This window comes from Gossypium hirsutum, chromosome A09 (genome assembly GCF_007990345.1).
Source record: "Gossypium hirsutum isolate 1008001.06 chromosome A09, Gossypium_hirsutum_v2.1, whole genome shotgun sequence".
In the NCBI taxonomy this organism is placed as follows: domain Eukaryota; kingdom Viridiplantae; phylum Streptophyta; class Magnoliopsida; order Malvales; family Malvaceae; genus Gossypium; species Gossypium hirsutum.
The window spans coordinates 75,125,523-75,139,904 of NC_053432.1; the positions used below are offsets into that span (position 1 = coordinate 75,125,523).

Here is a 14,382-nt window from a genome sequence, read left to right on the forward strand (position 1 = left end):
AATCCGACCACTTTCACTTTTCTTCGGTTTTATAAATCAAACAACTTTGCATATTCATTTTCTCACAATATTAAATCAAATACTATGAAATTCTACATTTACAATCATACAGAATTTCATACAATACTGTAAACTATTATTATATATCCCGAACTTCTTGTACTTATTCTAGAATCAGAATATAAACCATGTATTTCAATCAGAAATAATAAAAATTACTATACCATGAATCTGACGATCTCAGAAACCAATATTTCAGATAATTATTAAGTAAGAATTTCATTCATATCGAAATAAATTATACAGACTTTGCCTTATCTTCGACGATTGTTCAAATATCATCTTTCTTTTTCACGGACAGAAATAATTCCAGTCCAAAACCATAGAGATTCTATCCCATTTCTATTGTGGTATCATCACTACCCGATATAAACATTTATATGCAAATTCAAAGTATTGCTTTTCTTTTCCCAGTCTTAAACACATCTATCTCAAATCACTGTACATCTTATTCTTCCAGAATGCATAGACATAGTACTATTATAATTTCATGCAAATTCTCCTGTATAAGTTCTGAATCCTTTTTTTCAGCTTTTATTTCTAAATTGCAAATAACCATCATATTCAATCCAAAATGTTTAGTCAGAAATCATCTGTACACTATACCCATATAAGATCCCAAAAATTTACTATAATATACCTAGTTATAACAACTATATTCAAATATTTTTGCAATTTATTCACCAATCTATTGACTAGTATAGTCATCAATAATTTCACATTATTTACTTCACTCAAAAAAAACTAATTCAGAAGAAATTTTCAATTAACTATTCTGAAAATTACATATTTAAATAAATCGATTTTCCCATAAATAACTTCTTTATTTAACAGTGCTACTGTATATCTCAACTAGTTTAAGAAAAATCTGATATCTCTATTCAGAACCCATCTTTACTTATTAACTCAATCTCAGTTCCGATTGCATTATCAATTGTTCAACCATTGAGCTTTTCACTTTCCGCTTCTGAATTTAATCAATATAAATCTCATGAATTTCATTGCATATAACTGTATTAGTAAAGGGGTATAGATCGTAAAGCCTCATAATTTAATTTTCATGTATTTACTCATATAACATTTATTATTCTCAAGTATTATAAAACATTTATCCGTATTTTTACGAGTTCTGCTTCATCATAACTAACATTTTTACTCAGGGATAATCCTTTATCTTGTAAAGAAAATTGTTTACTTTTTATTTAACAGGGGCCCAGTAATCTAGATAGAACACTTCGGATATACAGGACTTATACAGAGGTGCATTATTATGCACTAATGAACAGAGAGCACTGAAGTGCTATACAGAGAGCACAAATGTGCTAATCAGAGAGCACTGACGTGCTAAATATCAGAGAGCACAAATGTGCTAATCAGAGAGCACTGATGTGCTAATATTCAGAGAGCACAAATGTGCTAATCAGAGAGCACTGACGTGCTAAATATCAGAGAGCACAAATGATTTGTGCTAATCAGAGAGGACTGACGTGCTAAATATCAGAGAGCACAAATGTGCTAATCAGAGAGCACTAATGTGCTAATATTCAGAGAGCATGCTGAGGTCCCTTAACATCCTAATAGTTCTAATATTGTCTACTTGGGCAAATTATTTCATACATGCATATCACTTTTACAGCTTTCACATAATATTTTTACATGCTTTACAATTTAATCATTGTACCAATAATTCATATACTTATATCGTTTGTATCTTCAATACATGTAATATATTTCAAAAATCACTATTCATTCATAATTCTCTAATAATCCTTATCACGTACTTCATATATTACATTTATATATTTTGTAATTTAGTCATCAGCACAATATTTCATATAGTAATATAATTTGCTTTTAATAATACATATAACATAGTATTCATCATCGACATGTATTATAAAACATTTATTCATGCTTTTTTTTTGTACCGATTCATCATAATCAACTTTCTACTCTTATACTTGAGTATTGCTTTTAGCATTATCAGAATTAGCTTGGTTGAAAAACATATCTTTCTATAAGTAAAACAAAATTTCATTAGAGTCGAGAGATATCACACTATCACATATTTTAATGACATGTGTTTTTAGACTTCACATATACTACGTTTGGCCCAAGAACCGACTAAACCATAGCTATGATACCATTAAATGTAATACTCCATACTCGTATCCTATCCTGGTCTCAAGTACGGGTATAGGGTATTACAATCCATAAGGGTGGTAATGATTTTTACACATGTAATGGCCCAAATTTGAGGTTATCGGAACAGTGGTTTCGGGACCACAAATTCGATGAGAAAAATTTTATTTTTCTTATATTTTTATGGTCTACAATTTCACAAAATGATTTTTTGAAAATTTCGTTCGAAAATTTCGACGTTTGGGCACTCAATTTAGTCAAAAGGACTAAATTGTAAAAAGTGCAAAAGTTGAGTTCTACATGTTAGAGGTGTCCAATTGTTATGAAACTTTAAATTGAAGGTCCTTATATGGTAATTATACCATTGGTAACTTGGTAGACAAAAATGGACATGAGATAAGTGAAATAGAAAATTTTTAAGTTAGGGGCAATTTGGTAATCTAGTAATTAAAATGAATTAAAAGGGAAAAAGATGGCAAAAATCATCATCTTCTTCATATGAACGAAATCAGCAAGGGGGGAAGCCATAGTTAGGGTTTTCAAGCTTCCAAGCTCCATAGTAAGTGATCCCAAGCCCCGTTTTTAATGTTCTTTACGTTTTTGAGATCCCGGTAGCTTAATTTAACTTATTCTAGCAATAATTTAACCTAGGGTTTATATTTGGAAAAATACCCATAGGTGAAAAGTGTTTATTTTGATGTTTTATGATAGAATATGAAGCTATAAATTATGTTAAACAACTTTTGCTAAGCGATTTTAAGTGAAAACGAGTAAAACGACATAATCGGTAAAAATACCTAATGTTCATAAGTACATGTTAGAGTGGGAATTTGATGTTGACATAGAAGGGAAAAATGTTCAGGATGTTATAAAACATAAGAATAAGAGATGAAGTTTAATTTCCGAGCCTTGGGGCAAAAATGTAATTATGTAAAAGTTTAGGGGCAAAATTATAATTTTGAAAAAGTTGGAGTCGAGGGCTGTTTTGATGAATGTGATTATTAAATAAGTTAAGTTTACTATTTTAGATCAAGAAGTACGAAACTCGAGGTTAGACAAAGGGAAGAATAAAGTTGAAGACTAAGTTGGTGAATTTGGCTATAATTGGTACCGAGGTAAGTTTACGGTAAATAAATGCAATATTTCAATATTTATTATTAATGCTGTTAATTTCCAGCAATTATGAATTTATTTTATGAATTTATTTGATGATGATCCAAGCATGAAATGATAGAGAATTAAAATTTAAAAGTCCTGTTGATACATAAGGATGGTACTGGATACGAAAGTCATGACATTTGGGTAAAGAGATCCCATGTAAGACCATGTCTGGGACATGGCATTGGCATCCTTAAGATCATGAGAGGTCCCCTGTAAGACCATGTCTGGGACATGGCATGGGCACCGAGACGAGAGGTCCCATGTAAGACCATGTCTGGGACATGGCGTTGGCACCGAGATGAGAGGTCCCCTATAAGACCATGTCTGGGACATGGCATGGGCACTATCACGAGAACATCCCATGTAAGACCATGTCTGGGACATGGCTTTGGCATGTTATTATCAGAAGAGACCCGAGTATCCTTATTATTCCAATGTAGCTCAACGGGCTTGTAAACGAATCATGTTCATGAAAGTTCAGTTTAAAGCATAAATGGCAAGCTCCGGTAAGTTGTAAGACTTAAGAACTTATTATACTATCAATTGATGTTCAACGATGCAGCAATGATTGAGTAAGTTATGCACACAAGTATTCTAAGTAAACAAGTAAGAGAACTAGTATGAGATTAACTAAAGAGTAAACTAGAGATATAGACATTGAGTTTAATTATTTAAGTTAAATATTGTTATTTATTTGCTAGTAAACTTACTAAGCTTTATGCTTACTTCTTTTATTTCTCTTTCTCTTATAGTATTGCAAAGCTACTTCAAGGATCCTAAAGAAGTCGGAGATCGTCCACACTATCAACTACAACTGCTCGGTATTTTATATCGAAACACGTTTGAGTTATGGCATGTATAGGGATTTAGTTATTTTGTATGTTTGTAATGATGATTTTGCTAATGAGTGATGTGTAAGTATTTGATGATGTATGGTTATTAAAATGATTAAGGATGAAGGTGTTTGTTGTTATGAAAGATTAGGTGATAAATTATGCATGGAAATCATGAAAGGATAAAATTTTGCAAAGAAACAGAATTCAGGCAGCACAGTGACGTGAATTTGAAAAATCACCCAAGATAGTATAAAATGGATTAGAGGGTGAATGATATATGGAATTAAAGCTTGTTGAGTATATTTTCATGGAAAAATAACGGTGTAGAAAAAGGAAATTTATATTTTAAGATATGTGAATTTTAGTAAGATAGGGTCAGAACTGTTTTTGGAGTCCCCTGTTCTGAGTTTAGAAAATAATTACAAATTGTACAAAAATGGTTATGAGTTGAAATTTACATTCTTAGATTTCTTAATGAGTCTATTTTCTGTAGAAACAAGTAAGAACTTCATATGAAAATCCTACAGTGAGAAAACTTATTTTTAGTGACTAGAGGTCAGGGCAGTCAGGTGGTGAAACAGGGGAGACTTTAACTAATAAACTGTACTAATTTGCTGAACCAAAAATTCTAAAAATTTTATGGTGAGTAGATATATGAGTCTAGTTTCAGGGAAAATTTACGGAATTAAATTTCGAGTTCTGTAGCTCAAGTTATAATTAATTTAGTAACTGCTGCGCGATTGGACAGATTTGCTGCGAATAATGAAATAAATTTTCAAACCTAGTTTTTATGCTCCGAATTGGTAAGATAAGCTAAGTAATGCCTCGTGCTCGACTCCGGAAATGGTCTCGGGTAAGGGGTGTTACAACACATCTATAGTGGAGCAGGGTAGGTGATGGAGCAGAGTGTGGTAATTGTGAAGCAGTGGTGGATTTAGTAATATTTGTTTCCGCCCCACTTCATTTTCATCCATAAATTAGTCCCTTCAAAATAAAATTTTTTTGTGAAAATAAAGTATAACATTACAAAATACTAGAAAGACACTAAAGGAGAAATTTCATGTAACTATAAACCCTCCTCCCTACCAAAAGCTAACTTGGTGATACTATCAGCTTCCAAGTTTTCATCTATAGGAACGTATATAATTAACCAAACTTCTTTATTTTGCAAAAGTTGTAAGTACGCCTGATTAATGGAGAATTTGATTCATTCAATACAAACTCCTTGATAGATCCAATGACTCCTATATTGTCTATTTGCACCAAAATTCTATCATGTTGTCTTCCTTGTGTCAGTATCACACCATCGAGTATACCCCATAAATTTTCTTAAAAAATAGAACATTTCCCCAAGTTGCGGTTGTAACCAAGTATCCAATCTCCATTATGGTTTTTCAATACACCGCCTACCGCAGCGCAACTTATGTTGGTTTTAACAGCTCCATCAAATCTTACTCGGATCCACCTTACTATTTCCACCATATCCACTCTTGAAGTAGGTCTCACTACATTGCCTCCATTACAAGCTGCAATGTAGTGATTAGCCCAATTGTGTGAGACTTTGACAATCTTCTCTACACTTCACGACATGCCATTAAAAGTGTAAATATTCTTGTTCTTCCATATCCGCCAAGCAACTAGGCCAGAGAAGCATGACGAATTGGCATTCCTTCAGACTATGTTGAGTTGATTTTCCAAATTAGATTTAATCTATTCCTGCAAATTACCTGGAAAGAATATGGTTAGTTTATGGGGGAAGATACGGTTCCATACATTATTCGCTGCATCACAATCCCTTAAAACATACAACATGTCTTCTGCTTCATGGCTGCAGATTAGACATCTTGTGTCACTACCCACGCTACACTTTTGCCATTCTACTTGAGTAAGCAACCGCTGTTTAAGAGCCAACCAAAGAAAAACTCGCACGCTTTGAGGTCCCTTAACCTTCCATGGCAAATTCCAAGCTTCCTCCTTAGGATTCCACAAACTTTCCTTAATCATACGATAGACGTTTTGATAGAGAAACACCTTGAAGTGGTTCTCAACCAAGCAATTTTGTCAGGCCTTGTTGCAAGATGTGGAGGAAGGATGCCAGTAATGCGTCTAATTAAATATTCAAAAAGCCAAACTCGAAAAATTTTCGGATTCCATGTTCCTTCATCAATAACCATCATATTTAAACAACAATCAGTGACCATGTTAGCACTTGCTGGAATAAGGTTAATCAATAGGCTGATCTCTGTAATCCAACTATCCCTCCAACACTTAATAGAGATACCATTTCCAACTGACTAGAAAATATTTTCTTTAAGTAGAAGCCACAGCTCAGATAGAGATCACCAAAGAAAATAGCAATTACTATGAGCGATACTGAAGGGTATGCCATCCTTAATCCCATACTTCGCCTGTAACACACGAACCCACAAAGCCTCTGAACTCGACAGAATGTTAAACCCCAACTTTAATAAAAAAGAAGTGATATAATCTTTCAATTGTTGAAACCCAAGCCCTCCATAAGTCTTTTGGTTGACAAACTGAAGTCCAACTAACAGGGCCCAATATAAAAAATGAGTGTATGATGAAATTTAATTACAACATTAATAATTTTTATCTATTTTACATAAATTTGATTGATATAATAATAATGTTTTCGCATGCTGTCTTTTTTTTTGTATGTATTACTATTTTTTTAAAGCTAAATTTTATATATATTATTATTTTTTTATTTTTTAGAATTTTAATTTTTTATATATTTTTTCAAATTTCTTTAAGAAATAAGGTCAAATTAATTGAATATGTAAATATTAAAGGCTCACCAATGAAAATTATCTAAAATTAAATTGAAATAAATCATTAATAATGTGATTAATTATTTTTAATTGTGATGAATTAAATTATTCTAATTTTGTTATAAAGCGATGAATGTATTCAATATTGAAGAGGACTTTTACTAAGAAAATTTAACTTAGACATGAATGCATATATTGTAGGGCTTAGGCCTGAAGTGTTAAACCCATAAATTGTAGGCCAGTCTGACCCATTTTCAGTTGAAATTTGTAATATTTTCATTGCTATCGGGGGCTTTTGTCAATTGTGATAACCAAAACCAAACCAAACCAAACCAAACCAAAGACAAAGAAAGACAGCAGGAGAAAGAATGGCATGGGAAGTTGGGAACTAAACTCCAACAGCTTTTGTCAGAAGACAAAATATCTACTGAAATCTTCTGATCATCAAAATCGAACGGCCGAGATCTCGTAATGTAGCCAAGTAGCCAACTCAACTTGCTCCCAATATCTCAATCCCACCGAAAATGGAAAAGGCTAGGCTAGGCTGATATCTTTTTTCCATTTCTCCCGCTATAAATATCTAACCTAACCTCACAGCTCTTCTTAAACCCTCCTCCTCCTCTTCCATTTCGAAAACCTTATCTTTTGAGAACGAAGGTTAAAGGAACCACACCAGCCATGTCTGCAACATCTGCCTCATCTCTTATTCTCCCATCGCTCAAACCCAAAGTTCTATCTTTATCCGACTCAACTCCCAATTCACTTTCTCTCTTCTCCCTTTCTCCTACCCCCCATGCAAAGCCTCTCTTCTGTTCTGCTCTTCCAAGTTTCCAGCTTTTAACCAAAAAGTCCTCTTTTTCTTCCGGGTTCCTGACAAACGTTGCTGTTTCTTCTGAGTATGACCAGGAAGAGGACTTATTTGGCAGCGATGATGAAGAAAGGTCTCCTACTTTCTCACCTGACTTGAAACTTTTTGTGGGTAATCTTCCTTTTACTGTGGATAGTGCCCAGCTTGCGGGTTTGTTTGAAAACGCCGGAAATGTTGAGATGGTTGAGGTACTTTTGTTTTACTTTTTTGTTTTTACTTATTGATTACCCGGTTTTATGTTTCTCAATCATTTGTAGACTTAGAATCAAATTGTTCACTCCGTTTAATGTGGTGAAATATTGCAGGTGATTTACGACAAGGTAACTAGGAGAAGTAGGGGATTTGGATTTGTAACCATGTGCACAATCGAGGAAGTCGAAGCTGCTACTCAACAGTTCAATGGCTATGTAAGTCTTTTTTTTTTTCATATGCGATGACTATTTAGTGCTTTCCACATTGCTTAATTGGATCATCTTTGTTACATGTCTATCCCAAACAATGTGCCTTTTCATTTTTTTAGTTTATCATGAACATATTCTTACATATTATTAGAAATTTTGAGTAGCAATTTCTTGTTTTAGCTTTAAAACCTACTCTTGCATATAAATCTGATCGACATATGGAGTAGCTGCTTTAAACTTTCTTCCGCATTCTCTTTTGCAGCATGGTGGGGGAAAGGGGTGTTTGAAATGTCAAGTTTGCTCAAAATTTTTACTGTTTTAGTATCTAAATACCTCCCAATAAAAGTGATTAATTAATAATGTCTGTAGTTTTTATCACAAGCTTGTTTTGAGATTATCGTAAAATTATCTTCTGTTTGCAGGAATTGGAAGGGAGAGCATTGAGGGTAAACTCAGGACCTCCTCCTCCTCGTAGGGAAGAATTTTCTCCTAGGGGAGCAAGAGGTGGTCCTTCAATGGGAGCAAGGGGTGGTCCTCCTATGGGAGCTTCAAATCGTGTCTATGTTGGTAACCTTTCATGGGGTGTTGATGATACAGCACTCGAGACCTTGTTCAGTGAGCAAGGCAGGGTTGTGGAAGCGAAAGTCGTTTATGACAGGGAAAGCGGTAGATCAAGGGGTTTTGGCTTTGTAACTTACAGTTCTGCCGATGAGGTCAACAGTGCCATTAAATCCTTGAATGGTTGTGTAAGTTCATCGTTACCTTGGTCTTTCATGTGTGAATGTCTATAGCAACTTAGATTTTTGTGTGCATGATTTTGTACAAATTGCTTCGTCTTGAAATCTATTAAGCTCATTAACGATGGTGAATTACTTTAAATCTGTCTGGTGCAGGATTTGGATGGAAGACCAATTCGGGTCACTGTAGCAGAGTCTAGGCCAAGGCGCCAATTTTGAGTGCGGATATTTCCTACTGGTATAACACATTTTAGGTTGAAGAGGAGAACGACTATCATGTTACACGAAAACTGGTCCTAAATTAAAATGTTAATTGATTGTACTGATTTTAAGTTGGATTGGACTGCATTTCTTAAGACTTGCTGGTTCTCATTTTATCAGGGACGCCTAAGTTATGCAGCCGGAATCTGGCAACTGCAGTCTTTTCCTGTTCGTGGGAATCTGCTCGGCTGCATTTGGACGTTATGGTTGATCTGACTGCTTTTTATACTAGGAAAAGCTGATAATATCCATTTAAATGTTTTTATTGTATGTTTCAAGTATCTTATGATTGGGTGACTGACAATGTAGCCTAATGTTTCGCCTCATTGGATATAGTTGCTTCAAATTATTGACATGTTTGGCTCCCTTGTACAACCTTGTGGTCGAAGAAGGCCTTTTTATGTTTGTTGCAGTCAAGGCAAAAGCTGGTCCTAGATTATTTATTTGAGAGTTTCATTTCATGCTTGAGGCTCATTTTTGTCATTCCCCATGGAGTGGTCACCATTGGTAGCCTTGACTGGGTTCTTTACAATAAGGCCTTTTAACTGGAACATTTTAACCTTTAAGCCCAAACCCAAAATCTGATTGAGAGAAAGGGAGGGGGTAACGATTCTTCACACTTTTTTTTTTTTTTGTATATTAGGTAATGGGATTTACTGGAGTTCATCAATTTTACAAGAAGATAAATAAATAAATGTGATGCATAATTTTATAGTGTCACTTTTATGAGAAAAGTGAAGTTATAAATGGATAGGCAAAAGTATGGTATATATGTGCTGCATCAACCAGCCTAATATGCTTATGTTGCAAAATTAGGGCGGTGAGATCAAACAACACGTCTGTCGCTTTTATGGTAAATTTATTTTGAAGTCCCTTGAAAAATTATAAATTAATATAATGATACCTTAACCTTTTAAAAATATTTTTTCTGCTTCATCCCTGCAGCCAACATCATAATCATCTAGGCAAAAACCAGAACCAGTAGGCAAACAACATGGTTGAAGGCAATTATTTTGGTGAATGTAGCTACTGCTATCTGTCAGCATTTCTGATAATATACTAATTAAGAGTATAGCTTTGTTTTTCCATATATGGTTAATAGACAATAGATATCTCAACTTCTTATAAAGTTGGTTCAAATGTTAGTGTATCCCTTTTGCATTATTTCCTTTACCTGTCATTTTCTAATAAAATATTTAATTTCAATTAAATTTAAAAAAATTAATAGTTTGATGCTTAAAATAGAACCAAAAGCATTGTTATTAATTTCTATAAAAAAGATGTTTGTAACTTGAGAGGGAATTTGATTAATTTTTTATTTTAACTCTTATTAAATATATGTTCAAAAATTAAGGTTGAAGGGAGTAAAAAGCCCTCTAATTTTTTTAAAAATAGCAATTAAGCTCCCTTCTTTTTTGTACTTAATTGAGTAATTGATCTTTTAAAATGCATCAAAAAGGTTCTCAAATTTCTTCAAAAGAAGCAATAAAGCCACTACTTATTTTTTTTTCACTCAATTAGGCACTTGAACTTTCAAAATGCATCAAAAAATCTTCAAATTTTTTCAAAAAAGCAATTAAGCATGTGGTCTTATTAAAAATTAGAAAAATAATAAATAATAAATTTTAAAAAAAAGTATTAAAATTTTTAAATAAAAATATAAAAATATAAAAATATAAAATTAATTAAAAATTTGAATTTTTTATAAAAATCTTAAAAATATAAAAAAATTGTAAAATGTTATAAAAAATCATAAAAAAATTAACGACTCCTATTTTTTTTAATTAAAGTCATCACGTGTAGCAGCATAGCGTGACATGTGACGAAAAATGATAAAAATAAAATAAAATAAAAGTTATAGAAAAGTTATAAAATGCTCCTTTTGGTACTAAATTTTTATAATATTTATATTTCTTTACATTTTGCATAATTTGCTTATGACTTTATAAAATTTTTATAATTTTTTTATATTTCTATATATTTTATAAAATTTTACAATTTTTTATATTTTTTATGATTTTTATATTTTTTCTAATTTTTAATAAATATTTAGTATTTGAAATTTTTTATTAAATTTTAATAATATTTATAAATTTTATTGATTTTAATTTTTTTATAATTTTAATAAGAGCAGTAACTTAATTGCTTTTGTTGAAAAAGTTTTAGGGTCTTTTTGATGCATTTTGAAAGTTTAAGTATTCAATTGAGTGCAAAAAAAGTAGGTGCTTAATTGCTTTTTTTTTTTGAAAAGGTTTGAGGGCTTTTTTGATGCATTTTAAAAGTTCAAGTACCTAAATGAGTGTAAAAAAATAGGGGCTTAATTACTTTTTTTTTAATTAAGAATTTTTTACACCCTTAAACCAAAAATTAATTCATTCCAAAAGAAAAGAGTGATGCCAAAAAAATGTATTATTCCAATTCCTAATTAAAATAAAATGGAAAACATGGAAAGGATGATTTACCTAAAATATAAATGTAAATGTATGTGTAAAAATATACATTAAAATGGAATGAAAGGGTAAAAGTAAAAGGAAGAGGGGACTAAATAGTAAAAAAGGGTAATTATTGAATTGAAGTAATTAACGGTGTATCTTTGTAAATTGTAATCAATGCAACCAATAACGAAAATTAGCTCAAAAAATGTAGTTTTACCCATAAAACATGTTACTAAGGTATGACACGTACAGTTGAGTTAGGTTAGCTATCATCGTGGGAGGGAGATTGAAATTGTAGTGCGTATGGATTGTCCATGTCCGAAGAAGGCCACGATGGCTTTTAATTGTTGGTAGTTTTATATATGCCTTTTCAATTCTAATGATGATCATAATGTTAGCCAAGAAAGATGTGCGTAATGATGGAAATACATTCAGTTACCTATACGTATATATTAAAATAAATTATACGTATACCACTCAACTAATATTCATTTTTATTTTAACATGCACAAGTTATTATCTTTATCAATAGGGCCACCAACTCGGTTAGAGAAATTTTGAACATACCTTTCTATAATTAAAATTAGTTATATTATTCAATAGTATATTAATCTTTTTATTTTAAAAACCTGTAAAAATATGTATATGATGAGATTTGAACTAATTGCATGGGTAGAATCTTTAATTTACCACTTATTTAAAGATTTATTTTGATATTTTTATGCATTTTAATTTTATTATACATACTTTATTATTTCCACCATTTGTATATATATATATATGTATATATTAACAATGTATTTGATTGAGTTAGTGTAGCAAGTTAACACCGATTTAAGATTGATGACAACATAATAATAAACAATTTAATCTATTTAAAAAAATTAATATCATATATATTTATTGTGTTATTATTAATTAGTTTCAAGTTATATGTTTCATTATTTATTATATATTATTTTTAAATACATATTTGTATTTTATATTTGTAACTTCCACGCACATACATGTGCGGATATTAACTATTGGATATCTATTATTTGAATTTAACTTAAATTTACGAATAGTAAATTCAAATATCCAATATCCAAATTCATTTACTTTGTAATAAATTTGGGTTTGGATTTTCGAATCCTTGATCAGTGTTTTTTTTTTTAACAAAATATTTTTGAAAATATTCGTCGATTAAATATTTGCAGATTGAAATTTAAAATTGAAGTCAGTGGCAGAAATCATAGTGTGTGTTATCCAGTGTGATTCGTGCTTTTAAATTCAACCATTATGAAATTTGGTTTCATCTCCACGTAAAAGGGCGGAGGGTCCTAATGCAGCTAATGTTCTTGGTAATGGGTCTTTGTCTTTGTCCTTGTCCTTGGCACCAACAAATGTTCAAACTTCTGGCCAAAAGTTTACGTTTTACAGGCTATACAATACAAGGGAATAATGGTTCCATATCTGGCATTTCCAAAATGGAGAGAGAGGGAGGTTATAAATTAAGTGAATGGTCCTGGCTTTGATTAATGTTCCCACCCAAATGTATTTGACAACTTCATGGTGCTTGAACCATACACATCGACCTGATACTGTTTAGACTTTTTTCTTTTTTAATGACAAACATAATGTGGGTTAAATGTCTCAAGTTTCAGTTGAGATTAATAACCAGGCAGGGCAGCAGATGGGAGATTTTAAAACATGATAGATGGTTGAAATTGGAAGCGGAGCTTGAATTGAATTGTGATTCCAACATTTTGCATATTTATGTGTACCTCTATATGACAACCTTGATGCTAAACTGTCATGTCCCCCCTATCATCATAAATGATCATTACTAATCTTTGGATAATTTTATCAGTAACTGATCTTCAATAATTACTGACAACAAAATATACTGCTGCACACTTAACAGTTAGTGTTCCATTAAGAAGAAGAAGAAAAAGGAAAGCTTTCCCTTTTTTAAAACACAACTTCATTTGAAATACTTTCTTTAACTTCACATTGATGAGCTCAATGTTGAAACTGGTAGTTAACGTCGAAGAATTTACAATGTTCATCACATTATAGCTCCCGGATTGGACCTTAAAACTTAAAAGCTAACTCCTCAGCCTAGTTTAAGGTCCCCTCACCAGAAAAAGGAGCAAAGATATGATGTGAATCCCAGAAAGCTATTTTGAGTTGCCAGTAGCTGAGATTGGGCATTTTAGGGTGAGTCCTATTTGTAGATTATGAAGAATTGTTTAGCCACTGGAGCTGCGTTTTGTATGCAATGTTTTGCTGCTGGTAATTAAGAACAAGTTTCACTTCTTACCTAACAGGTTTGTTAAAGTTATTAATAAATGGAGTGGGTTCAACTTCAACTTTAATAAATGAACAAAAGATTTTTCATGTCGACGGAGCTAAAAAGATTATTATATTAATCTTCAGTGAGGTTGAATTGTGCACACAAATGTGGTTATTTGTCAAATAGGGTAAACTTGAAGTTCACCAAATCGGAAAGTCTACTTAACTTTTTCTTCTTCTTCCAGATTCCTTTGTTAACCAAATCACTGTCAGCGGCAAGCTTCACGCGCGGCTGGTAACGTGTGGGTTTCCTTTTCTGTTTTGTCAAAGGAAAGTGACAAAAATACCCAACAAAAGATTTTCTTTGTTTTACTTTTGTTCAAGTCTCACGACTTGACTCAATTCACTGCTC

At 32.1% G+C, this 14,382-nt stretch overlaps 1 protein-coding gene across 1 annotated transcript; it reads left to right on the forward strand.

Annotated features, from left to right (window-relative positions):
- Positions 1–7,322: 7,322 nt before the first annotated feature.
- On the forward strand, positions 7,323–9,611 carry LOC107889598 (29 kDa ribonucleoprotein A, chloroplastic). The gene is made up of 5 exons (XM_041076751.1): positions 7,323–8,047; positions 8,165–8,266; positions 8,683–9,006; positions 9,154–9,235; positions 9,379–9,611. The coding sequence occupies exons 1-4, from the start codon at positions 7,670–7,672 to the stop codon at positions 9,214–9,216; spliced, it is 867 nt and encodes a 288-aa protein (XP_040932685.1). The 5' UTR covers positions 7,323–7,669; the 3' UTR covers positions 9,217–9,235; positions 9,379–9,611.
- The last annotated feature ends 4,771 nt before the right edge of the window (positions 9,612–14,382 follow it).